At 42.1% G+C, this 26,537-nt stretch overlaps 1 protein-coding gene across 2 annotated transcripts in view; it reads left to right on the forward strand.

The window, feature by feature from the left end:
- MICU2 (mitochondrial calcium uptake 2) overlaps positions 1 to 26,537 on the forward strand; it is a 247,104-nt gene that overhangs the window by 132,884 nt on the left and 87,683 nt on the right. For both annotated transcript variants that reach the window (XM_034758762.1, XM_034758763.1), the window contains one exon: positions 488 to 635. In XM_034758762.1, the coding sequence (XP_034614653.1) occupies positions 488 to 635 (148 nt within the window). The remainder of the gene's footprint in view (positions 1 to 487; positions 636 to 26,537) is intronic.

The raw sequence follows: 26,537 nt of genomic DNA on the forward strand, positions 1-26,537 counted from the left end.
GGGCCGGGGTCGGGGGGCTGGGAGCCGGGCCGGGGTCGGGGGGCTGGGAGCCGGGAGGAGCCGGCCCGCGGGGCTGGGAGCTGGGAGCCGGGAGCCGGCCCGCGGCGCTGGGAGCCGGGCCGGGGTCGGGGGGCTGGGAGCCGGGAGCCGGCCCGCGGCGCTGGGAGCCGGGCCGGGGTCGGGGGGCTGGGAGCCGGGGGTGGTCGGCCAGGGCCCGAGCCGACCCAGGCTGGAGCCGCCGGGGGCCAGCCTGGGCCGCGCCTCCTCCCCCCCACACTCACCCTTACCTGCTTCAGGCTTCAAGCAGGGGAGGGGGCGGAGACTTTGGGAGGGGGCGGAGTTGGGGCGGGGGCGTGGGCGGGGTTGGGGGCGGGGCCGGGGCCCCCGGGAGTGTCCTCCATTAGGAGGCACAAAATATGGTAACCCTAGATAATGGTCTAAAGCCTAATCATATTTTTGTTACATTGTTTTCCCCCCCTGTTTTTAGAAGGAAGATGTCGCTAATGAGGAGATGGCAGAAAAACTGTCTATTCGAAAACAGCGCTTTATGAAGTTTGCATCCTTGGAATATGATGGAGAATATTACATGACACCTAGAGACTTCCTGTTCTCAGTAATGTTTGATCAAGTCGGCCGTAAGTTGATTTCTCCTCAGTAAATTGTACTACTGATTTGTGTGACGTTCCTATCCTTAGCTGATGAAAATCAGCAAAGGCCAGCTAACAACATTAATAAACTACACGCTTGTAGACTCTTAACAGGGACCAGTTGGCATACTTGTTGAGACTGAAGGTTCAGAAATCTAAAGTCTTTGTGCAAATGACTTAAACCCCTAATGTGCATATTTGATCAATATTCATTTCCTTGTTTATCTAAACAGAGAAATTAGCCAGGTTATAATACACCAGTGTTCAGAACACCCCTCCCAGCTATCTCCATAATTGATACTGTGACTTCTTTCCCTTGCACAAAAAGGAAGTTGTGGGAGTGAAAGATGGTCATTTGTGTAGACTTCTCTTCTGTGGGAACTGTTATTTGTGCAAAACACAGTGGAATGGATCAAATTTTTACATGATTAAAAAACAAAACTCTTTTAAAATCCTATAATCCAATGAGAAGTCAACGTGCTATGTATCAAGTGCTTGGGCTGAATTAAAGATCTTGTGAGCTTTTGTCCTCCTTTACCCAAGGTTACAGAGTGTCATGGCTAAATCCCAGCCTGATTAACAATGTCCACCTTAAAGCTCCCCCTTGTAGTTTCAGAGAGAGTTGCCTTTTCACTGTCTTCCCCTCACTAACTGTGGCCCTGTTATACTCTGTCTCCTGTTCCAGAATGAACTGCCCCCTTTCTCTCTAATGCACCCAGTGCGCTGCACCTGGCTGTATTTGCTGAGTTGCAGTGATTCACTCCAGTCTATAATCCCTGCTTCCTCCTAGTCCATGGCTTTTTCCTACTGCGTGGCTGCTCTCTCTGTAGCCTTTTGCCTTTCTATAAATCCATTGCATGAGGCCCCTTTAGGGGGCTGAGCAAGCTACTGCCTGATCATAAAAATGAGAGATACAGGCAGCTGCCCGAGAGCCTAGGAGAAGGGTACCCAAAGTCAGGGAGTCTCCTGGGAGAATCAGAATACTTAACAGGTAAGAACGACTAGAGTTGTTAATATTGCACTTTGTATTCCCTTTAATAACTGCACATGTGTATATGTTTATAAATGCATACATTTTAAAACATCCTTAACGCAGCCTAAAGCCCCCCAGCTCCTTTGTTGCCTTCCACAAATTGGGTTAAGCTGCTTTGGTTTTAGTTGCTTTAAACTTGCATAGACAGTACAAAAACACAACATGGGAGGGACAGCAAGGGGACAAGATGGGGCAGGGTATGCATCTCGTAATAGTTCTGGTAAGTATGCACTTTCCAAGTTATGCATCCTTGCAGGTTGCAATTAACTTTATTAACCTTCTTACTTAACCAAAAATATATACCCCACCTGCCCAACACACAACTTTCAAATGCTCTTAACTTTCTAAAATCAAAATCATTCTTTTAAAATAAGCAAAACTGACTATACTGTTTCAATTTATAAAGCTTTCTGCAATGGTTGCTATAGCCTCTTGGTTTTCATTTTTTGTAAAAAGGTGTGATTAACATTTTTTTTCAATGGGGAAAGTTGTTCACCCCGCCCCATAGTTTACAGTAACTTAGAATGGCTGAGGAGATTTTCCATAAACCTTCCAAATAAAATACATTCACTAAAAGACAAAAAGCATAGAAAATTTCCACTCAGAAGGTGCATATTTCAGAGAGTTGTGTGTGAAAGCAAGATTATAATAGGAAGTGTTTTGCAGTCTTAGCAATAGCAGTTGCTTCCAGCATCATACATATTCATGGTTTACACCTGAAACAGTGGTATAAATGCTGTTTTTTTTAAACAAGGTTGCATGTGGACAATATGTCTTTATAGAGGTAGCCAGGTTAATTTCCAGTATGTTTGTTGCTGATATGAATAGCCAGTGTTTAAAAATGTGTATTTTTAACTCCAGGAATGTGTATTTCAACTTTCAGTTTATTGATTTCCAATTTACTTAATGGCATACAGGCTACAGTGGTAGGTGATGTAGATAATCCATAGATAGACAGGTCTAAACTTTAGTACTTGTGCACCTATTATTAATTCTTTTATTTATCTGCTATTATCAATGTAGATACTCCAGCCAACATCTCCATTACTACTATAAGCATTTATTTCTTGTTATGCTGTATTGTTGCAGAATGCTTGGTGCTCTTACTTGTAATTTCAGACAGTGATAGCACAGTTTACCACTGAGAATTTGGATTTCTTTTATATTCAGCTACTTATCGCTGAAAAACAGTACTGTGTTCTCTTTGTTTAGAATTAGTCCCACAGAGGGTAATCTACTAAATAGTCCAAAATCATATAAATTATATCAAGAAGATAAACTTCTTAAATGAGGCAGTATTACTTTGGGGAACTCTCTGTTCTGATCATAAAATCTATCCCATTAATCCCTGAAATATATAGACAAGATATTTCAGGAGTCCCATTTGGATCTGTTTTAATATTCTGAAGAGGAAACCCAACCATCCACAGCTAATTTTAGGAAGTCTGTGTCTCATTTGTACAGAAGATACTTGTGCTCTTTCTGCAAAAAATATAATTATAATATTTGATTCTACACGTGAACACGACTGTTACAATCCTGAGTTTAAAATCATAGTAATTGAGCAACTCTTTATTATTTTATTTATTTGTTTAGATTTAACATTAAAAAAGAACATCCATATAAAAACTCTAAACACCTTGGCATTAATAAGATTTACAATAACCATCAATTCTTCTTAATACTGTATTAATATACAAATACATTAATTCTGGCATTGGGCAGCCTTAAATAAGAGATAAGTTTACCTCAGCCAGTAGACAATAAAAATAGAAACACACCAGAAAAGCCTCTTTCCCCAGTAACATACCCTCATCCTTCCCCCAAGAACCCTGCTAAATAAACATGGCTTTTACAGTGTGTCAGGTTTAGGCTATGCTGGATCAAGGTGCAGAGCAAATTCCTGAGGCCCTCACTGAAAACACTGTGCCAGTAGGCCCCCTGTCTTTTATCACGAGGGGAATCCAACTCTGACTAAGAGCAGCTATGGCAATATGTCACAAGGACAAGGAGAGAGGTGATTTCTCAGGTCTAGGGCTTTATAAAGCGTGTGCCAACACCTTAAACTTTACCCTATCAGATGCCTCACAAAATAAGCATTTTTTCAAAAGAAAATGTATTAGAGTAAAATCGTGTAATAAACTCTGGAATTGTGACTGGATTTTGGTGCAGATTTCAGTCCTATACTAAAGACTAAGACTGCAAAAATGTTAGCATTCCCCTGCTGTGCAAAAATAAGTAAGCCGGTGAGATGTTTTTTATATAAGGCAATTCATGCACATGCACACCCACTCCCAGGAAGAATTGTAAGGATTATATAGAAGTTATTCTCTTCTTGTTGGAAGACTTGTGTGTTTGCTTTCCCTTCTGGTGTGTTTAGGACAGGGGGGAGAGATGAAATGCTCATTCCCTGTTTCTAGTAATTTCAGGAGATATCATCCCTTCTTGTTTCCTGGTGAAGAGTATTGTGCAGTGTTCCCCCTCCCCGTTCCTGGCAGCATGGGACTTCTCTCATTGGGTGCCCTAACTCTTTTCTCCCCCACCAAATGTCTTCCTGTTCCTTTCCTCACCTGTTACTCTTTTTCTGCCCATTCCTCCCATTGCCATTTGGTGTTTCTTCATTCTTTTGTACTCATCTGTCTCCTTTCCTCACAGATTATAGCCTCTTCTCTCTCTCACTCCTCCTATCCCAGCTGTCTGGTTTTCTGATCCCTGTCGAGGTGTGGAATGAGAGAGAATGTAACACATACTCATGCAAAATTAGACTAGGGGCTGATCATCTTAATCTGCTGAGCAGAAAGTGACTGCTAAGCTTTGCTGTACATTCATACAGCAACATGAAGGAGAGCAAGTCTCCTCCCTACTCAGCAGATCGATCCCTAGTAGTTAAGAGATTGCCCTTGTTTTTACAAAACCCTCAGGCAGTAGTTACCACTCCCAAAAGAGAGGGAGATACTGAAGGCTTGTCTTCATGACTGGGAAGATTGACACCCTTGCAGTGGTGTCGATTTAGCAGGTCTAGTGAAGACCCGCTAAATCGATGGCAGAGCGCTCTCTGGTCAACTCTAGTATTCCAGGTCCCTGAGAAGAGCAAGGTAAGTTGATGGGGGAGCGTCTCCCATTGACACAGCACAGTGAAGTCACAGGGGTAAGTTGACCTAAGCTATGTTGACTTCAGCTATGTTATTCACGTGGCTGGAGTAGCGTAACTTAGGTCAGCTTACCCTGGTAGTGAAGACAAGAAAAAGAAGATCCTTATCCCATCGGAGGAATGGAAATGAATAGCTACCCCATAAGTTGCTTCAGGGAAAGCAAGCTTGCCATTTGCCTCCAAAAGTTATGCAAATGTAAAGTATTCTGTTTTCTATCTAGCAGAACCTAGATATACCTAATATACTTATGTTATGCAAATATGGTGCAAATTTGCATCTTCCTTACTACCCTTACCATTTAAAAACAATCAGAGCTATCCAGCAGTTAAAAATTCTTTCTGGATGTTGCTTGATTGGACAGGTAGTTTATTTTTTAAAGTGTGGGGTTGGAATGTTCAACCTATCAACTCATTTTATTGTCTGAACATTAGTTGGGTGCTTAAGAATCTTTTCAGTAGAGAAAGAAGGCAAAGTCATTCTCAGTCCATATCAGTTAACCAGACATTAACTAGAGAATGAAGTGGCAGTTTGAGCACAACGATTAGTGATTTGCTGAGCAAACCAGAGATGCTGTTCATTATTTCAACAGATATTCATGAATCTGTGGGTCATTGCAGCTGGTATGGCTAGTATAAGTCCAGATGATAATACTACATAAAGCTAAAGAGTGCATACTACTGTTATGCTGAAATTTATTAATGGCTGCCATCAAGTGTGTCTTTGGTCATTAGGTAATTACAGACCTAATTAAAGCTGATGGGCATGCTAGCTACTATTCATTCAGCCTAAATGGAAGAAGCAATTAAGCTCCTTTATGGAGTAAAATAGCTGGAGACAATGGAAGTCACCACCCAAGGCTGTATGCAAGGTTGATCAAGATTTAAGCCATGTGGGCCAAAGGGTTTCCCTGGGACCTGATTGCAAATGCAAGGGCTGGGTCGTTGAGTGGTTGGAGCTGTGTATGTGTCAAAGGGAGAAAGCAAAATGGAAACAAGCAGAAATCCAGAAATGCGGTCATGAGCATAGCCCTGATGGGGAGCAGAGATGCAGAGCTCTTTTGGGTCATAGGACTGGCTGGCAAGGCAGATATGGAAGTTATGAGTAAGGAAAATGCCTGTTGCTGTTCCTATTATGTTCAGGGAAACAGGACGTTGTATACATTTTTTGTAAATAAATAGGATTTCACCAAAGAATCATCAATTTTTCTTCCTAATGAAAACAGCCCAGCAAAGCCTTGAATATTAACTAACCGCTCAGCCCAAGAGGCAACTGTATTAACCTGCTTTTGGAGGATTCATAGCACACAGAGCGAGGCTCACATGGCTTGTAAAATTGTTACTTCTGCTGTTGAAAAGCAAGCTTTTTTTTTTTTTCACAGCTGTGCATCGTATCCTTCCATTTTGACTGTGTAGTGTGCCCTGATTGGTCAGGGTATTATGCATACAATAATGTTATGCTCGCTTAGTGCTTCAGAAAGCTGAATTCATATATTGTGCATCAGTACCCTGCCTGTTTGCAATATCAGAGCAAACCATCAGCATAGGACGATGAATACATAGAACCTTGTAACCTTGATTTTGTTGTAGTCAGCCAGCAGAGAAGGTCTAATGTTACCAACATTTTTAATAAAGCCAACTTTTAGTCATATCAGCTTTAATTGTGGCCCTTTTAATATACTATTCTATTTTCACAGCTGGTACAACAATATACTATTATGAGATGAAATTCCTCCTTTGTCACATAACTAACAAATGTATAATTAAACATAATCAATTTTGCAATCATTACCCACCAGCATCATTTCACTCATTGATAATTTTCATTTGAAGAATTACTTAGTGTGCTATTTTGCTTGGATGTTTTTATATTTTCTCTAATTAAACATAATTAAAATTTAGGAGAGGGAGTAAACATGGTGTTGAGTAAACAGATAAATATTCTGACTGGCAATGCCACATCAAAAGTGCCTGGAACTACAGCTAAAGATGGCAAATATCAAACTATCATAGATATATCTAGATTGTCAAATGATTAGGTAGCATTTTTTATTGAAGCAAAATCTTAAGTGTACCCTTTGACAAAGTTGCAAAATATGCAATAAATGATGATTTATTATAAAGCAGTTTCCATGATAAGAAAGCATAGATAGATTACACAAAACTGTACAGCAAATACATAAACCATCATAAAATACAACCCAAATGATCTTGAACCCTGTTTTCGTGGACCTTAGTTCACCAATTTTGTTCTTTTGTTTCCTGGTAGATAAGCTTTTTATTACTGATTTTCTGTTTAATATAACTTAAAAATGTGAGATCATGGTATTCTGTATAGATTAAATCACACCTGCAAAGTTATTTACTATCAAGGTGATAATGAAGAAAAATATTTACAGACCTGCCATTTAAAGAGCAAGAGCTGATAACAAATGCACAGCTTCCTAACAGACCTATTTTGTGTTTCATATTGACACAGCAGATAACTCTTTAAAGACAGAATGGCAAGGTCCAAAAAATGCTTTTGTTTGCTGTCATATGCAGCACTGCATGCTGGATTATTTCAATTTTTTTTATTTTATTTTTTCTTAATTTTATTAGTTATTTTTTTAAGGAAGCAGTCTGCTCTGTTTTTTAATTATAGATAAATCTGTAAAATAGGTTTGGGGGCCTGACTTATTATTTGTACATAGGATGGTGTCCTGTACTGATCAGCTCAACACATGCAGAGAGCGCTTTGAGGACTTTTATATTCCTGGCTATGTGCCATGAGCGCAACAGCAGGGATAGCAAGCAAAACACTTCACTGGAAAGACAAGCTGTGTAAATAAAAAGTTATTAGCAAACCATAATATGTAAAACATCAATAATTAAGTATTTTATTGTTCCTCTGTTTATCGTGCTGTAGAACCTACTGCATTTACTCTGTGCTGCTATCTTGTAAAAGAAATATCAAAGGATAACTTCAACTTGCTGGGTTGCGTCATAAGCTTCTAATATATTTTTAACATATTTGGGTTTTGAGGTATATAAAATATGAAGGCTTAATTCACTTGAGATTTGCTTTAATACTGAGGATGAATTTTAATGAGAGTTAATAAGCTACATTTAATGCTTTAATTTTAACAGTAAGGAACAGTTGTGTACACTGAGGCTATGTCTGCACAGCAAAGAGAAACCTGAGCTTGGCCCATGCCAGCTGACTCGGGCTTGTGGGGCTCTGGCTGTGGGGCTGTTTCATTGCTATGTAGACTTCCAGGCTTGGGCGGAAGCCTAGGCTCTAGAACCCTGCAGGGGTGGTAGAGGCTCCAGCCCAAGCCTGAAAGTCTATACAGCAATGAAACAGCCCCACAGCTGGAGCCCAGGGGGCCCAAGTCAGCTGGCACAGGCCAGCTGCGGGTTTTTCTTTGCTGTCTAGACATACTCGGAGAGTACATCTACACTGCACACTTGTTACAGCAGTGTGTAGAGTATATACACTGCACGACCCCCTAGCAAAGGTATAAATAGCAGTATAGACAGTGAGGCGCTGCTGTCAGGGACAGTGGGTCTTGAACCCTGGTCCATAGTGCACTTAGTAGCTGGTCAGGTCCTACCTGCCACCCAGTAATATGCCAGTCAGTTGCCAGAGTAGAAGTTGAACTCTAACAGAGGACACCCATCCAGGGATTGATTGATTGGAATGCTGGGGGCCCTGATTGGTTCCCAGCTCTTATTCAACTCAAGCATAGAAACAGGAAGTTGTCCCTGCAACTGGATTCTCCCTGCTTAGGACTGCTTCTCCTGTAATCCCTTTTCCTGCTACTGATGTCCTGGTAACCTGGCCCTGCCTGCCTCCTGACAGCTGATTCCCGGTTTGCCCTCTGGCCTGTCTCGGACTCTGACCTTCTGGTATCCGTCCTGGTCTGACTCCTGCTCTGAACACTACCTCACCATCTACGAGGCAAGGGGTTCTACTCTTGTTATTTCCTAATACCCAAAAGGAAGGGAGGTTGGAGACCCAAACTGGACCTCAGAGCTCTCAATAAGCTTGTCAATGCTCAGAAGTTCAAGATGGTCACCTTATCGATGATCATCCCAGCATTGGAACAGGGAGACTGGTTTTTGGCCCTCGACCTCCAGAATGACTACTGGCTCATTGACAATTTCTCAGGTTTGCTCTGGGACACAACCATTACCAATAGAGTCCTCCCCTGAGGGCTCTCATCAGCCCCAAAAGTATTTTCCAAAGTTCTCTCAGTGATAGCCACTCATTTATGCTTGGAAGGGATAATGATTTACCTGTATCTGGATGATTGTCTCCTAAGAGTCCAATCTCTCCAGGAGGCTCACTAAATCATCAATACTATGATACACTTGTTCACAGAACTGGGTCTACCGATCAATACCCAGAAGTCAACCCTAACTCCAGTGCAGTGCCTGGAATTCATAGGGGCCAACCTCAACACCCTCCAGTCCAAAGACCTTCTACTGCAACACAGGTTCCTATCCATAGTTGCATTCATAGACCTCAATCAATGTAGTCTACAAATACCAACCAGGCTCTGCCTCCAACTTTGTTGACATATGGCAGCAGACATGGTGGTGATACAACATGTCAGACTCCACATGGATTGCCTCCAACTGTGGTTCAGGTCAGTTTAAAGACCGAACAGGGACAGGTTGGACAAACCCCTGTCACTACCCGCCAGGATCAAAAACTCCTTAGACTGGTGGAAGTACCCAGCCAATATGTGCAAAGGGATCCCCTTCTCGCAGACGTCACCATCGTTGCTCCTCAACACCAACGCATCACTCAGAGGATGGGGCACACATTTAAACGGCCTCATGATTCAAGGCAAATGGTCGTCTGTGGAGATATCCCTCCATATCAAACAAATCTCCCCAACATCCGCGTCTCTTCCACACATCCTAGACTATGTTCTGACCCTTAAAAAATCACGACTATCCCTAAGCTCTCTTAGGGTCCATTTAGCACCTATAACAGCCTTTCACCAACCGGTAGAGGGGCACTCCGTGTTGTCACAACCAACCACAAAAAGGTTCCTCAAGGGTATAATAAACCTCTCCTCTGAGCCTCCAGTTCCTACCCCATATGGGACTTAAACCTGGTACTGAAAGGACTGATTAGGCCTCCTTTTGAACCCATGGCCACCTGTTCACTGACATACCTATCAGTGAAAATGGCGTTGATAGCGATTACCTCAGCCAGAAGAATAGGAGAGATAGCAGCCCTGATGGCACATCCCACCTACGCAGTACTCTTTCCGGACAAGGTTATGCTCAGGCGGCATCCAAAATTGATCCCTAAAGTAACCTCTCTGTTTCATATGAATCAATTGATTCACCCTCCAATCTTCTACCAAACCTCACAAAGAAAACAGGGAGGCTATACTTCAAACCCTAGATGTCAGAAGAGCCCTGGCATTCTACCTTAACTGAACGAGGGCCTTCAGGAAGTCCCCTAGAGTTTTCCTCTCCATTGCGGAAAGATCCATGGGCTCAGCAATATCAGCCCAAAGGCTCTCTAAGTGGGTCTCGAATTGCATCAGACAGTGCTACCAAATTTGCAGCATGACCCTTCCAGACTTGATTCATACTTACACCACAAGATCTATCTCCTCATCTGTCGCCTTCTTAAAGGATGTCCCTATCTCAGAGATCTGTAGAGCAGCGACATGGGCATCAGTCCACACTTTCTCAGACAACTATGCAGTCATTGGGGACGCTGCCTCCGATGCCATCTTTGGCTCCACAGTACTGTCATCCATAACTGACCCAACTTTGAAGTCCCAGTCCTCCAGAAGGGATGCTGCTCTGGAGTCACCTATAGTGAAGCACCCATAGGGACACTACTTGAAGAGGAAGAAGAAACTCACCTTGTGCAGTAACAATGGTTCTTCGAGATGTGTGTTCCTATGGGTGCTCAACAACCCACTCTCCTACCCTCTAATTTGGAGTTGTTGTCAATGACTCTGGTAAGGAAGGAACTGAGGGGGGTTGACCTGTGTGCACTGATTAGCCTCGTGGCATAGCACGAGGAGACACAGTGCATGTGCGGGCCTGACGGACACTGCTACCGAAGTTCTCCGAACAGCAACTTAGGGACACAAGCACACCTACAATGGAGTACCCATAAGGATACACATCTTGAAGAACCATCATTACTACATTACTCACTTCCAAGGTGAGTAACTACTTCTTCTTTGCCCAAAGATGCACTCTGTTCTCTTCCTTCCTCCCCACCAAAAGGTAATGGGCCACCCTGATTACACTGGCCTCATTAGCACTACAAAAGTAATTTTCCGTCCCTTGGTATTCACCCCTTCTTGTCAACTGTTGAGAATAGGCCACTTCCACCTTAATTGAATTGGCTCATTAGCACTGACTCCCCACCACCACCACTTGTAAGGCAACTCCCATCTTTTCATGTGCTATGATGTATATTCTGCTTACTGTATTTTTCACTCCATGCATCTGATGAAGTGGGTTTTAGCCCACGAAAGCTTATACCCAAATGAATTGGTTAGTCTCTAAGGGCATGTCTACAATTACCTCCGGAGCAATCTATCCAGTGGGGGTCGATTTATCATATCTAGTGAGGACGCAATTAATCGACCGCCGAGTGCTCTCCCGTCAACTCTGGTATGCCACCAGAGCGAGAAGCGTAGGCGGAGTCGACAGGAGCGTCAGCAGTCAACCTACCACAGTGAAGACACCGCAATAAGTAGCTCTGAGTACGTGGACTTCAGGTACTCTATTTTGGTAGCTGAAGTTGCGTAACTTAGACCAAGTTAGCTCTCCCGCCCCCAGTGTAGACCAGGCCAAAGGTCCCGCAAGGACTTGTCGTTGTTTTTGTGTTAGCATTGTTATCTGAACTGCAAAGGATATCTGCAATGGTGGGGTGGTGATTTTTAGCTGACTGGCTTATCTAATAGTACAACTTATTGTAAAATTGCTTTTTAGACAGAGATAATTGAAATACTGCCAAGTTCTATTTAATTTTGTATAACCCCTTGATGTTTACTGTTTATCTTGTAGTATTGAAGTCAAGGCTAATAAACTCCTGGAGATGTACTTTAGCAGCTACTGAGTCCAGGTACCAAGCAATGGAATATATTTTTCCAGCAATCACATCTGGTCCTTTGGCCAGACAGCTCTTTTGCTTCTTGGTGTATTTAACTGCTAGCTGTTGCAGCAGCTAAGAATTGACTTTGGGTTAGATGTGAGGTTATTGTATTGATAACAGCTTTGCTTAATTGGATACTGTTGTCTTTTGAGTCAAACTTGTTTGTAATAAATATGCCCTGAGCTATCTTTCTGAAACAGAGTTGCTAAGAGATTTTGCAGAGTTTCTTTGCCCAGTGTGAACATGTGTGTTTGCTTCTGTTTGAGAACTGTCTTTAGAACCATGTGATAAAAGAATGGTAAGGATTACCTAAGAGTAAATTTGTAATATGGTTCAGCCAGCAGAGTTCGTTGCTTCTGGAGTTTTTGTTCGGTTTTGTTTTAGAGTCCCTTTCCCCTCTGGTCATAAAAACTTTGCTAGAACTGTATTAGCAACAACAATATTTAAACAAGGTTGTAGTTAGGTCTGCTCCCAGAGCAGGCAGGTTGCTAGAGACAACAATGAGATTGTAGTGAGCTTCTGGTTTTGTTTTCTTTTTTGCTTTCATGGTTCTGCTGAGTTTTGCTAAAGAATGATGCAGAATCAAAATTCTTACCTTTCTTAAACAAGGCACTTATGTTGATTAAGGAAAATTATTTGTCAGGGAATGAGGAGTGAAAACTACAGTTCTTAACTATGCAGCTTTCTGGAAAGCAGCAGTTGCCAATAATGTAACTTCTTGATTGAATAAAAGCACATTTTAAAAGCAAAACATTTTGAACAAAAATAGTGTGAACAATGAAACCACTCAGACTTCAGATTGTTTGCCTCTTGCTTACAACTAATCTTTCACAACGCACATCTTGAAGGATTAAGTTACTTAAGTGTGAAAGTTATTTGTTGTTTAATGGCATTTGAATGGAAAATGGATTCTTTGAAATGAATGAATATATATTGTACACGTACAGAATACTTGTAATGCAAGTAATGGAAATATCTGGTTATTAATAACAAGAATATGCTTGTATAAACGTGGGCTGCCTTAGAATTTCAGAAATTTACAGCAGTTCCTTCTTTAGCTAACTATTCCAGTTTTGTGACATACTACCATGATATTTATAAGATTAGAAATAGAAGTTACTTTTCTTCTTTATGCATATGAACAAGTCTCAAGAATTCTTCAGATCATTTCTGTCTCTCTGTAAATATTTCTCTAATTTGTAATGAATATTTTGTACAACATAGCACACCATTTAGACTATATTTAGCATAACATGCTGTGTGGCATACCTCTGAAAATATCTCTGGGATTTTTCCTACTTTAGATACTTAATAGTTTTGACAGATTACTTGTTTGCTTTAATTAATGCAGTGGAGCTTAATCAGTTCTGAAACATCCTGTTTAACTGACAATTAACTAAGTCTTAACAGATACAGTGAAATCAGAATCCTATACATTTTTACCATTGTTGCATGAATTGTAACTTGTAACATGTATCTTTTAACAATAGCAAATGTTGTGGTTCTAAGAAATTAGGTAACATCTGTTTTAAAGGTATCCGTTGGCTGCGGTGCAACATTTATGTGCTCACATACTATTGTGATGGAGGTGGGGTGGACGTATAATTACCCAGATGGGTAACACTGGTCTACAATTTTTGAGAAGTCGTCTGCTTCAGCGATAAAATGTGCTATTTATTATGTATTTTGATGTGCTGAATTCAAATATGACAATTAAAACAACTGATTGGCTACTGTTTCTAAGATATTTGTTTTTACATTTTATGTCTATGTATATTGTGTAGATAGTAGAGTTTGAATCATAAATTGTAAACCTAGGTCTTTTCATGTGTTTATGGTTGCTTTACATGATAATATTTCACCTGTCCTGTTTATGTAACACTTCAAAAATCACCAAAAGGGTTATATAAATAAAATTTATTATGAAACAAAAGGCAAAAAACTATTATGTACATAGTTTAGTCCTATTCAGTGTCTGCTCGGCGCTTCTTGGCTTGTCTCTTGTATTCATTAAATGGAGCATCTCTTGTCACTGTCCAGCAATAGTTTGCAAGCATTGATGGGCTCCATTTGCCCTGATAGCGTTTCTCCATTGTTGCAATGTTCTGGTGAAATCGCTCGCCGTGCTCGTCGCTCACTGCTCCGCAGTTCGGTGGAAAAAAATCTAGATGAGAGTGCAAAAAATGTATCTTTAGTGACATGTTGCAACCAAGGCTTTTGTATGCCTCGAGGAGGTTTTCCACCAACAACCTGTAGTTGTCTGCCTTGTTGTTTCCAAGAAAATTTATTGCCACTAACTGGAAGGCTTTCCATGCCGTCTTTTCCTTCCCACGCAGTGCATGGTCAAATGCATCATCTCAAAGAAGTTCACGAATCTGAGGACCAACAAAGACACCTTCCTTTATCTTAGCTTCACTTAACCTTGGAAATTTTTCACGGAGGTACTTGAAAGCTGCTTGTGTTTTGTCAATGGCCTTGACAAAGTTCTTCATCAGACCCAGCTTGATGTGTAAGGGTGGTAACAAAATCTTCCTTGATTCAACAAGTGGTGGATGCCGAACACTTTTCCTCCCAGGCTCCAATGACTGTCAGAGTGGCCAATCTTTCTTGATGTAGTGGGAATCTCTTTCACGACTATCCCATTCGCAGAGAAAACAGCAGTACTTTGTGTATCCAGTCTGCAGACCAAGCAAGAGAGCAACAACCTTCAAATCGCCACAAAGCTGCCACTGATGTTGGTCATAGTTTATGCACCTCAAAAGTTGTTTCATGTTGTCATAGGTTTTCTTCATATGGACTGCATGACCAACTGGAATTGATGGCAAAACATTGCCATTATGCAGTAAAACAGCTTTAAGACTCGTCTTCGATGAATCAATGAACAGTCTCCACTCATCTGGATCGTGAACGATGTTGAGGGCTGCCATCACACCATCGAGGTTGTTGCAGGCTACAAGATCACCTTCCATGAAGAAGAATGGGACAAGATCCTTTTGACAGTCACGGAACATGGAAACCCTAACATCACCTGCCAGGAGATTCCACTGCTGTAGTCTGGAGCCCAACAGCTCTGCCTTACTCTTGGGTAGTTCCAAATCCCTGACAGGGTCATTCAGTTCACCTTGTGTTATGAGGTGTGGTTCAGAGGAGGAGGATGGAAGAAAATGTGGGTCCTGTGACATTGATTGTTCAGGACCAGAAGTTTCATCCTCTTCCTCGTCTGACTCAAGTGAGAATGATTCTGGTGCATCAGGAACCAGCAGTCCTTCTCCGTGGGGTACTGGGCGTATAGCTGATGGAATGTTTGGATAATGCACAGTCCACTTTTTCTTTTTTGACACACCTTTCCCAACTGGAGGCACCATGCAGAAGTAACAATTGCTGGTATGATCTGTTGGCTGTCTCCAAATCTTTGGCACTGCCAAAGGCATAGATTTCCTTTTCCTGTTCAACCACTGGCGAAGATTTGTTGCACAAGTGTTGCAGCATATGTGTGGGGCCCACCTCTTGTCCTGATCTCCAATTTTGCAGCCAAAATAAAGGTGATAGGCTTTCTTAAGCATAGTGGTTACACTGCGCTTTTGTGATGCAAAAGTCAGTTCACCACAAACATAGCACAAGTTATCTGCACTGTTCACACAAGTACGAGGCATCTCTGCTCCCTTTGGCTAAACAGAAATGTGTTCCTTTGCAAAATCAAACACTGACAAATAAGAGAGCATGACACTGTATGATTTCTAGAGCTGATATAGGGCAATTTGTTCAGCAGAGTGATGTAAGCTTCGTTATGATTGCATCATCCATGACTTCTAGGAATAACATGATGCAATTCATATCATGTATGACGCAATACCAGCTTCAGATTGCATCATTCATTGTTTTGCCTAAAAAGCAAGTACTGTCCAAACCCAGTCATAGATTTATTCATAGATCCAGTCAAAGATGTATTTTAGTCATTTCTGGTTTAAATTGAGATCTCTTCCCTTTATAACTCACTTATCCTCCGCCATTCCCTAGTCAAGGGTCGTATATACTGACCCAATAGCATATCTTGAAAACTAGAGCCAATCAACAATTTTAAGCATCATTTTCGTTCTCAGTGACCCAGAATTAGTAAAGTTTGACTACATTTATTTCAGAAGCATTTTGTCTGTAGAGCAGTGTAATAGAAGGTGCAAGAAGAGCATGCTATATTCAATACTAATTTCCATTCTAACCTTCCATTTTTGGTTGTTCTTGATTCTTTTGGGCTGGAATCTTCCATGCTTGGTCTTAGCCCAGAGTTGCATTTTTTTGTGAAAGTTATACTAGTAGTCAAACTGGTTTTAATCACTTTTTAATGCTTATAGTATGTAGAACAGTTTTTTTTTTTTCCTCCATGTGTTCTGATTGGAAATGTAGCATTCTAATTTTTTTAAATTATTCTTTGAAAGGCTGAAGCTAGACACACCACATATCTACATCCATTTAGACCAGGGGTTCTCAAACTGGGGGTTGGGACCCCTCAGGGGATCGCGAGATTATTACATGGGGGGTCGCGAGCTATCAGCCTCCACCCTAAACCCCACTTCGCCTCCAGCATTTATAATGGTGTTAAATATATTTAAAAGTGTTTTTAATTTATAAGGGTGTGTCGCACTCAGAGGCTTGCTTTGTGAAAAGGGTCACCAGTACAAAAGTTTGAGAGCCACTGATTTAGACTCAAGGTAAAATCCAAATTTGATTAGATCTCCAGCAGTCTGACCTATTACCAGTGCAAGCCTGTTGGGTTGGGGGAGCTCAAATGGGATCTCAGGGACCGGGAAAGTGTTGATTTCCTGAGAAGACCATCAGCCTTGTTGAGGTGCAGGCAGTGTTGCCTCCTGAGAGTCCTTCCAAGAATCATAGCCAGTCACTTGGAGCGCAAAAGCAGAACCACTATGGCTTATCTCAACTGACAAGGCAGAACAAAAGCAAAAGCCTGAACAGAGAGGTCAGAAAGATACTTCTGTACTTGGAACACATGGGTCAGTTTTTTAGAGCCACATACATTTTCAGCAAGGCCAATGGTCACGCTTACTGACTTTGCCATTGCCAACTGGATACGGGAGAATGGAAGCTAAACCAGACATGGGTAAACTACAGCCCATGGGCCACATCCGGCCTGCAGGACCGTCCTGTCCAGCCCCTGAGCTCCCGGCTCGGGAGCCTAGTCCCCAGCCCCTCCCCCGCTATCCCCTTCCCCCACAGCCACGCCGCCGTGCATTCCCCGCTCTGGCCCGCTGCTCCCGCTGGGCAGCATGGGGAGTGCAGCTGGCTATGGCCGGGTGTCGCGGCTGCAAACTGCTGCTGGTAAGGGGGCGGGAAGTGCGGGGGTTGGGTAAGGGAGCAGAGGATCCTGGGGGGCAGTCAGGGAGGAGGGGGTGGAGGTTCTGTGGAGGGGCAGTCAGGGGATGGGGAACAGAGAGGGGTGGGAATCCCAGGGGGCCTGTCAAGGGGCAGGGATGTGGATAGGGGTCGGCAGGGCAGTCAGGGGACAGGGAGCAGGGGGGGGGGCTGGATAAGGGGGTGGGATCCTGGGGGAAAGTTCGGGGCGGGGGGTCCCGGGAGGGGGTGGTCAGGGGACGAGGAGCAGAGGGCGGTTGGATAGGGGATGGGAGGTCTTGGGAGGTCTGTCAGTGGGGGGTGGACAGGGGTTCGGGCAGTCAGGAGACAGGGAGCATGGGAGTTTGATAGGGGGCAGGGGTCCCAGGAGGGGGCGGTCAGGGGACAAGGAGCAGGGGGGGTTGGATGGGTTGGGAGTTCTGAGGGGGGCAGTCAAGGGGCGGGAAGTGGGAGGGGGTGGATAAGGGGTGGGGCCCAGGCTGTTTGAGGAGGCACAGCCTTCCCTACCCTGCCCTCCATACAGTTGCACAAACCCAATGTGAACTTCGGGCCAAAAAGTTTGCCCACCCCTGAGCTAAACAGAACTTTTTGATCAGATTGCACTGAGGTGGTTCTGTGTGCAAGCTCATCTGTTTGCAACCCAGTCCAACAGAAAGATAACTGATTCTGCTTCTGATGTTGGCAGCCACAATTAGTGAGCATAGACATCCTATCATTCCACTGTCTGAGGGAAAAATGCTTTTCTCATCAGATCCAGAATAGCTGAAAAGATTAGCCAGCATGGAGCTTCAGCAGTCCTAATCACACTATACTAACCCAGTGTCCTTGGCTTGTCAGCACGTCCTTCCTGGATGCTTCCAATCTCTTGGCACCTCAGTCTACCTGGATCAATAATATTTGAGGCTTGGTGCATGGAACTTGAATGTAAAACATGGTTAGGCCTGGGTACTGATTGATTTCCCTTAGAAATTCAGAAAATCTTCTACCAACCATTTGGAGGAGCTGGTATTCATGGTGGACAAGTCCTTGAGACTGAACACACAAGGCATTCCTGACTTCCTACCAGATGGTTTTCATAAAGCTATAGTTTCTTGAAAATGTAACTTTTAGGCTCCGCCATGTGCCCTATTTCTCCCAGTTTTGCCTGCTGCTTCATCCATGTAGTTTCCATTTTCTGATGCAGTATTCCATGAGAAACTCCTGATCTGGTTACTGTGGAAAAATGGAACCCTTCGAGAAGTGTTACAAGTCCTTACCAAATCACCTTTCAGTTTCTAGGGAAAGTGTCTTGCATGTTACAGAACTGACAGACATCTTTTTCACTTTTCCTTCCCAATTGCTCTTTTTTTATTGTTTGCTGCTTACAAATAGTTCCAAGCTTGAAGAGCAGACTGCCATAATAGAGAACACTAAAATTATTAATTTTGTCTTCTCTGAATGGGAATTTGCTTTCCTGTCAGGACCTGCTTTGACTCAGTGTGTTTGACAACTTCTGAATGTCTGGCTGCACTGAGACGGCAACTGATTTTTCTCTTCTGGTTTTCTAACAGATGACAAATCTGCTTTTGTTTCACATACACTTTTTTAGGGGAAAATGTGAAACCTAATGTTTGAAGATCTAATCTGTTCCTGTAACTTTTTTTCTTATTCTTCTTAGCTTTGGCAGTATAGCCTGGGAAGCATCATCAGTGTAATTCACTAAGTGGCCTGTAGAGGGTGGTGATGGGAGACTACTGCACTGGACAAAAACAAAACAAAAACCTCTTACCTGCCTCAGAGATTAATACAAAAAAAAAAACAAAAAAAAACACAACAGTGGTTCTAAGTCTGATGGAGCAGTGAATTTCTATTCAAGAAACACAAAAAATACTTGGTTCTACTAGAATAGCCACTTCCATACATTATCTCCATAATGTATCAGTTTCTGAGATTTGTGAGACTGCTGCTTGGAATGCAATTCACATTTTTACGGCTCTGAAGCCAAATCACATACACTTTTCAAGAGAGTGGTCTTTTATTCTTCATTTCCTCTCCTGCTTATTGGGGTTGCTACTGCTATATAATTAACTGTAATGGGGACCTGCAGAGGCGAACTTGTAAGGAAGAAAGAAGGATGTTACTTAGCAGCCAGTAACTGGAGCATTCTAAACATATGGCCTCTGCAGATCCACCCTGACCATTCTTCTTCCCTACTTCTTTGGAGTATTACAACTGGTGTTGATTAAACTAAGGCTATATCTACACTACCGCAGTAATTTGACCTAAGTTATGCTACTCCAGCTATGTGAATAACGTAGCTAGATTCGACGTAGCTTAGGTTGACTTAATGCATTGTCTACACCGCACTGTTTCGACGGGAGAAACTCTCCTGTCTACTTACCTTATGCTTCTCATTCCGGTGGAGTACCAGAGTGACAGGAGAGCGATCGGTGGCCAATTTAGCGGGTCTTCACTAGACCCGCTAAATCGACCCCCAGTGGATCGTTCGCCATGCGTTGATACCCTGGTAAGTGGAGACAAGCCCTTACTCTTCTTGTTCGGGGTGGAGTACCAGGGTTGATCGGAGAATGATCTGCAGTCGATCCAGCAGTAGTGTAGACATAGCCTAAGACAGTGATCACCAACCCGTAGATTGCACCCAAACTCCCTTCCAGATCTTGCACTCCAACCCTGTGCCCCAGGCTCAGCCCAGAGCCCCCTCCCAAACTCCCCTCGGCCCCAGCCCAGAACCCACACCCTCTCCCGAACCCCAACCCCCTGCCCCCAGCCCAGTGAAAGTGAGTGAGGGTGGGGGAGAGTGAATGATGAAGGGAGGGGGGATAGAGTGAGCGGGGCAAGGCTTTGGGGAAGGGGTGGGGTAGATCCTGGATTGCACTTAAATTCTAAAAGTGATCTTGTGCCTAAAAAGGTTGGAGACCACTGGCCTAAGAGGAACTGAGGATGGTGATAGAGTGAGGCCATTTATATCCAGGGTATGAATGTCAAGTGTAGAGTACAAGTTCATGTGTCCCTGACTCCTAAACTGTTTTAGAATGGTTTCACAATCTTGCACTTAACGTAACATCTTTCTCTATACCTCTTACTGCTGTTCTTTGGCTAACTTACTGTTACATGCATAGCAGTATATTATAAATAATTGTCTATATTTTTACAGCTCCCTTAAATTAATCTGCACCATTTTATAATACATTTGAAAGGTATTACATTCTGTAGGAATTGTTGCTTTTTTAAATAATACATACCCAGTAAGATTTTTTACTATAATGAAATCAGTTTTTTTTTATCACTGCTTATAGCAAGCATTGGATTATATGGATCAATTTTTACCTTTCAAAAATCAGTTTCCATTTGTGGTGATGTGTTTGACTATGGTTTTACTGATAAAGTGGGATTTTTAGTCAAAATGATTTTTTTTTTCTTTGTCTCCAATGGTAGGAAAGAATTTCTCACCTTTCTTAGTGCTACTTGATTGCAGGTAACGATGTTACAGCTTGTCAAAGTGATAATTAGAACCAATTATAAACTGATTGACTTGCCTTGGTATTAAAATACATAGTACAACTAGCTTTATCCTTGCAAGGTGGAGATTTCTTCTATGTACAGTAGGTCTGAGGAGCTCACTGTTTCAGATTCTCTTATATTTTGTACATTTTTTTCATCAAAACTATCATAAATGACTTACTTCTTGCAACTAAAGTTTGAAAAAATAAATAGTGCAGAGCAAAAGTAAGACAGGGCTTGAAAAATCTGTATTATATTCAGAGGTGAATAGGAAACTTTTTCCCTAGAAAGTGGGGATGGGGTTCCAAGATAACAATTTTTTGTGGAATTTTAGCTTTCATTTTGAAAAAAAATTAATTTTCTAGCACTTATTTTTGAAAAGATAATTTCTGTTTGTAACTCTTACACAGCGATATCTTCCTGAGTCTGTATATAAAGGACTTTACTGTGGTGCCTCTACTCTTCTCATTAGTTTTTTCATAAAATAGCAGAGTGAAACTAACAAGATTATTCAGTTTCACTGTCGCTATTCAGAACTCTGAGCAACAGTGAAACTGGAAAGAATCAGGTAAATTGTGCTGCTGCTGCTTGGAAGAATTGAGTGAGTGGTAAATAAGAGCAAAGTTGCAAAGTTACTTGTAAGTATATTGCAGTGACAGGAGACAATGGGAGTTGAGCATTCAGGTCCAAGACTGATATCAGGCTATGGTCCACAAAAGGAAATGGAAAAGCTAAATCCTATATTAGAAAACTTGAGCCAGTGTAAGTAACATCAGTCTATTTACACTGTTGTAAACCCATAATGTATATGCACATTTAAACTGGTTTAAATTGCCCTTACTGATTTCATGCAGTAACTTAACTAAACTGATGGTAGTTATACTGGTGCAAGTTTTCTAAGGTGTACGAGATCTAAGGCTGTGTCTACGCTGCCACTTTCAGCACTAAAACTTTAGTTGTTCAGGGGTGTGAAAAAACACACCCCCGAGCGACAAGTTTTAGTGCTGAAAAGCGCCAGTATAGACAGTGCTTTATCGCTGGGAGTGCTACCACACCTCGTTGAGGGTGGTTATTTTTTATCGCCGGGAGAGCTCTCCCCCGGCAATAAAGCGTGACTACACTGCCTATGTCACAGCACAGCCGTGGCAGTGCTGTTGCAGCCGCACTGTAACGTGGGCAGTGTAGACATACCCTAACCCATGGAGGGAGATAGAACAGTCATGCTTAAGGATGCTCATTTTGCCCAAAAGAAATTTTTTTTTTATATATATTTAACTGGAAAACGTTTTGCTGAAGTCTTAAATTTCTGGTCAAGGTAAGGAGAGGGTGTAGATAAGGTGTAGTCATTTAAGGTGCTGAAACATATGTACAGTTGGTATTTAGATCTGACAACTGTGTTTATAGGTAGAGATAAGATGGGAAAAGTAGAAAGAAAAAAGCTAGAATTTTAGTCAATGATGCTCCCTAGAAGAGATTTCTCTGTGCACAGGAAGTCGCACTTTTCTTTTCTCTCAAAATTGCTTTGAGAATAAGCAGTTGGATTTGCAGCAGAAGGTGAATGTGGCAACTGGGAAACAGAAATGCATGTATAGTTGTGGAGGCAGACCACAAGAATGGAGTGGTTGACAAGTGTTGAAGGCTGCACAGAGTTAAATGAGAAAGGAAAAGGAATCATTATTGGTGGGAATTTGGACATAATGCGATTTTGTGCGTTTAGAACTATGAACTCAACAGGGCCTGCCTGTTCAATCAGCAGCCCTTTTTGGGGTTCTTCCACTACCTAATTGTCTATTCCATTCTTTCATCAATTAAAATAGCTATCACCTTTTCTTTGATGATTTAGTAGAATATTTCATACGGCGCTTAGCAAGTTTAGAACTCCAGAGAGTTAATCACTTTTGCAACCATAGAGTCAAAGGTCAAAAATGCCTGTTTCAGATTTCTTTATCAGAAGTTTTGAATTCAGAAAAACATAATTCTCCTTCCATTCGGGAGGAACTGCCATCTCTAGAAAAGGGAGAGCACACGTTTTTTAGTCCTCTTTATCTTTTTAGGTTTAGCTCTAGACTTTTTCCTTTTACCAGGGTCTGTACTGTAAAGGACAAAGGATGCGGGGTGTCTGTGTGCTTTGAAAATTCTCATCTCCTTTCTTCTTCAGTTCTCAAGAGAGATTCATTTTCTAAGATACCGGAAAAAGATGATCTAATGGAAGTAGTACATGGGTTAGTCTTAGTGGTAGAAAGAAGCTCTTAGAGCTGCACCATCTAACTAGATGGAAATAGAATTCAGGCTCTGAGAGTAGGAAAGACCAACAGTTTAAGGGCTGCAACTCAACAGCTGAAGGGAATCTCAAATCAAGCAGAAGGGAAAGAAGAATCTGAGGAAGGAAAAGCCACCAGAGAACTTCTGGGTTGATTGCAGTGATGCCCAGTGGCTGGGAAGTCTTGAGAGAACAAGACCAGTAAAATCCAAAGGAGAAGGTGGACATTAAGCACCTTGACTCAGCTGAAGTGTCCATGGTCACTAAAGATGGCAAAAGGAGGAAGGCAGGCTGATTTATGGTGGTAGCCATCACCTCATCATTTTGTTGAGGCCTGGCCAGTACTTCAGAGTTCTGCACAAGAATAGGGGATTCCCTCAGGACAATGTCTCATGATGTAATCTGCTTCCAATTCTACTCCAGCTGGAACCTTTTTGATGCCATTGCTCTTTCTGATAATTTCCAGAGTCCTGCAGAATGTTTGATGCTATCTGCTGCGGTATGGTAAACCAGTAACACTTCTACTCAAGAGCAGCATTTTATTCCTTTTTCTTGCACTTTATTCCTGTTCAATTCCCATTAGTCAATCTGCTGGGAATCCACTTAGAATAGAATTAAATTGACTTTACTACTATCTTCTTTTCTGCTAGAGTGGATGTCCAGCACTGCAATTCACCCTTTTAAAAGAATAGCAAAGAATTCTGTACAGTAAAAGATTTCTCTTCAGAACAGGCCAGTTCCCTTACTTCATTTTTTCCTGTGAGTTTGTTTCAGGGATGTCAAACTCGTATCATATGGCAGGCCTAATCTGATATCCTGTCACTTGGTGCAGGTCACATTCAGCAAATTTCTTGAAATAGATAAAGATAAGCCATATTGGTAATTACTTACATTTAAAGTTTCCTTTTCTTTGACTTGCCAGGCTGGGGTATCTACCTGGGCTGTCTTCAGTGCCATTTTACCTTGTCGGGACACATTCTAGCTTCCACCAGACTTATGCCTCTCCAGTGCCTCTTAAACGCGAGCAAGTGGTTCTACACTTGTACACAAGGTTTTTCTGGATTGCTGTACGAGAGTCTGGACTGTAGGGGTGTTTTTTGTAGAGTGCTCTAACTATCTCGTGGACCCTGGTGGTGCACACTAAATGTTCCTTAGTGCACATTGATGTAGTGCACATTGATTTGAAATAAGACTAGATCAGTGCATGCTAGAAGGGTCTACACAGGGGAATTAGAATACAACACACTGGTGCACGCTACAAATCACACCCCCATAGTGCAAACTCCAGTGTCATTCATACGAGCCCAAAGATTTGTGAGAAGTTGGCAGGCCACCATATGTTTGACACTTCTGGTTTACGTAGTGTATATATATGGCCTAATGCTAATTCACAGGCATAAGAGTCAGGAGGCATGAATTCTATCCTAGACTCTTCAAAGGACATTTTGCATGATCATGGGTTTCTCAACTAACCTCTCTCTACTCCAGTTTCCCCATTTGTAAAGTGAAAATCATTTTTGTGAGGTTTAATGTTTATCAAGCACAATGACATCCATTAGTGGAAGGTGTTTTACAAATTTATAAAGTTACAGTATTGTTGCCATTATCATCAGTGGAAGAATTCTTTCAGGTGAAATCATTTGTAAGGATGGGACTTCCTGTAGTCCACTTAGCCTAAAGGTGCCTCCATAGCCACCCAGGAGAAGGACAACTCATTTATTAGGTTGCACAGCATTCCTACCTCATGGAAAAGAAACTAGCAGGCAAGTCCAAAACCATTTCAGCACTTAATTGAGAATGGAAAGGTTAGAGGTGGGGTTAGAGATAGTTAATCTCTGTCATTGTCAAGAAAAGAATTTCACAGATCTATCTGGTTGGAGGGGACCTCAGGAGGTCATCTAGTCCAACCACCTGCTCAAAGCAGGACAAATCCTCAGACAGATTTTTGTCCCAAATCCAAGTGGTCCCCTCAAGGATTGCACTCACAAGCCTGGGTTTAGCAGGCCAATGCTCAAACCACTGAGCTATCCTTCCCCCCCTTAAGGTTTAAGAAGGTTGAGATGGGGCAGGTTTTAGAGATTCGGAAGGAACCAGAGAGTTGTTGACTATGGTAATAATATAGAGAGACAGGACAAAATGATACGTAAGGGAAAGTGTATAAAGGGAGGAGAGCTGTTTTCTGAAGAAAATGGATGTCAGGAAGGTTCAGAGGGACGGGAGGGAGAGTTAGGTAGTATTGCCAACCCCAAAAGTTCAAAAATTTTGTGTAAGACCCCAAAATAACAAGAGATTTGGGGGAGAAATCATGATTTTCCCCTCAAAAAAAGTTTTGATCCAAAATTCATGATTTTTTTAAATGTCTTCTGACTTTAGAATTACCCCTGCCCATCTCCATTGTGTATGCAATAATTTGCCAACTCCCACAAGTTTATCATGAGTAAGATTATTTTGATTTTGCCCCCCCCCCTTGTAGGAGCTCTTGCTAGAGGGTCCACCAGACATGGGGGCCCCATTGTGCAAGGTGTTGTACAAACACATCATAAAACACTTGTATGTACCCTAAAAAGCTTACAGTCTAGTGCAAAGCAAAGTGGTGAATTTGTGATATGGAAGCTGGAACTGGGACTTGCCAAACTCATCTCATATAGGGGTACAAAACATCCATGAGGTGGGTACAATTTTTAATCCCTGTTGAGGGGAGCAGAATTCATAATGGAGACCTACAGATTAAAGGTTATATAAACTAAAAGCAACATTCTGAGGCATCCAGTCACCCTAAGATACACCTTCATGAATGAGGTTATTTTTCTGAGAAGGTAAATTTATTAACTCAAGTTCTGACCTTTTGGAGTTAACCGCTCTCTGGAAAACACAGGCAAAATCATCCCCACCCTGTTCTTGAAGGGAAAGTCCCTATTAACCAAACACAAACACACACACAATGCAACAGTAAAACAAATATTAATACAACATCCACATTCACCTCTAATTACAACATTTTGCAATATAAAATCATTTCAGCAATTACTCAGGGGTTCTTACACTAATTTTTATGCATATTGGATATGAAGATATTTTTCACCCCCACATGGGTCATCAGTAGGATGTGAATCCTCAGCCTTCAGATCCACAGCATGGACCTCTTCTGCTTCAGCTGTAGGACTAACTAGTTAAGGAGAAATCATGTTGTCCTCTATGTGGATTAGCCCATACACAGAGAGAGAACACACACATTGTCTATGAATTACATGAGAGTTTATGGAAAGCTGGACATGTAGATTCTTGATTTTTATTCCTGGTTCTGGGAGCAGATTGTGATCTAGTGGTTACAGATAGCATAGCCAAATGTAATACCCTTTGTGGGATCATCTTTGAGTACTGAACCCAAGATTGTGTGATGGACATGCATGAGCCTCTACCACTTGGGCTAAATAACCAGACCAGATCTATTATCA

This window comes from Trachemys scripta, chromosome 1 (genome assembly GCF_013100865.1).
Source record: "Trachemys scripta elegans isolate TJP31775 chromosome 1, CAS_Tse_1.0, whole genome shotgun sequence".
Classification (NCBI taxonomy): Eukaryota; Metazoa; Chordata; order Testudines; family Emydidae; genus Trachemys; species Trachemys scripta.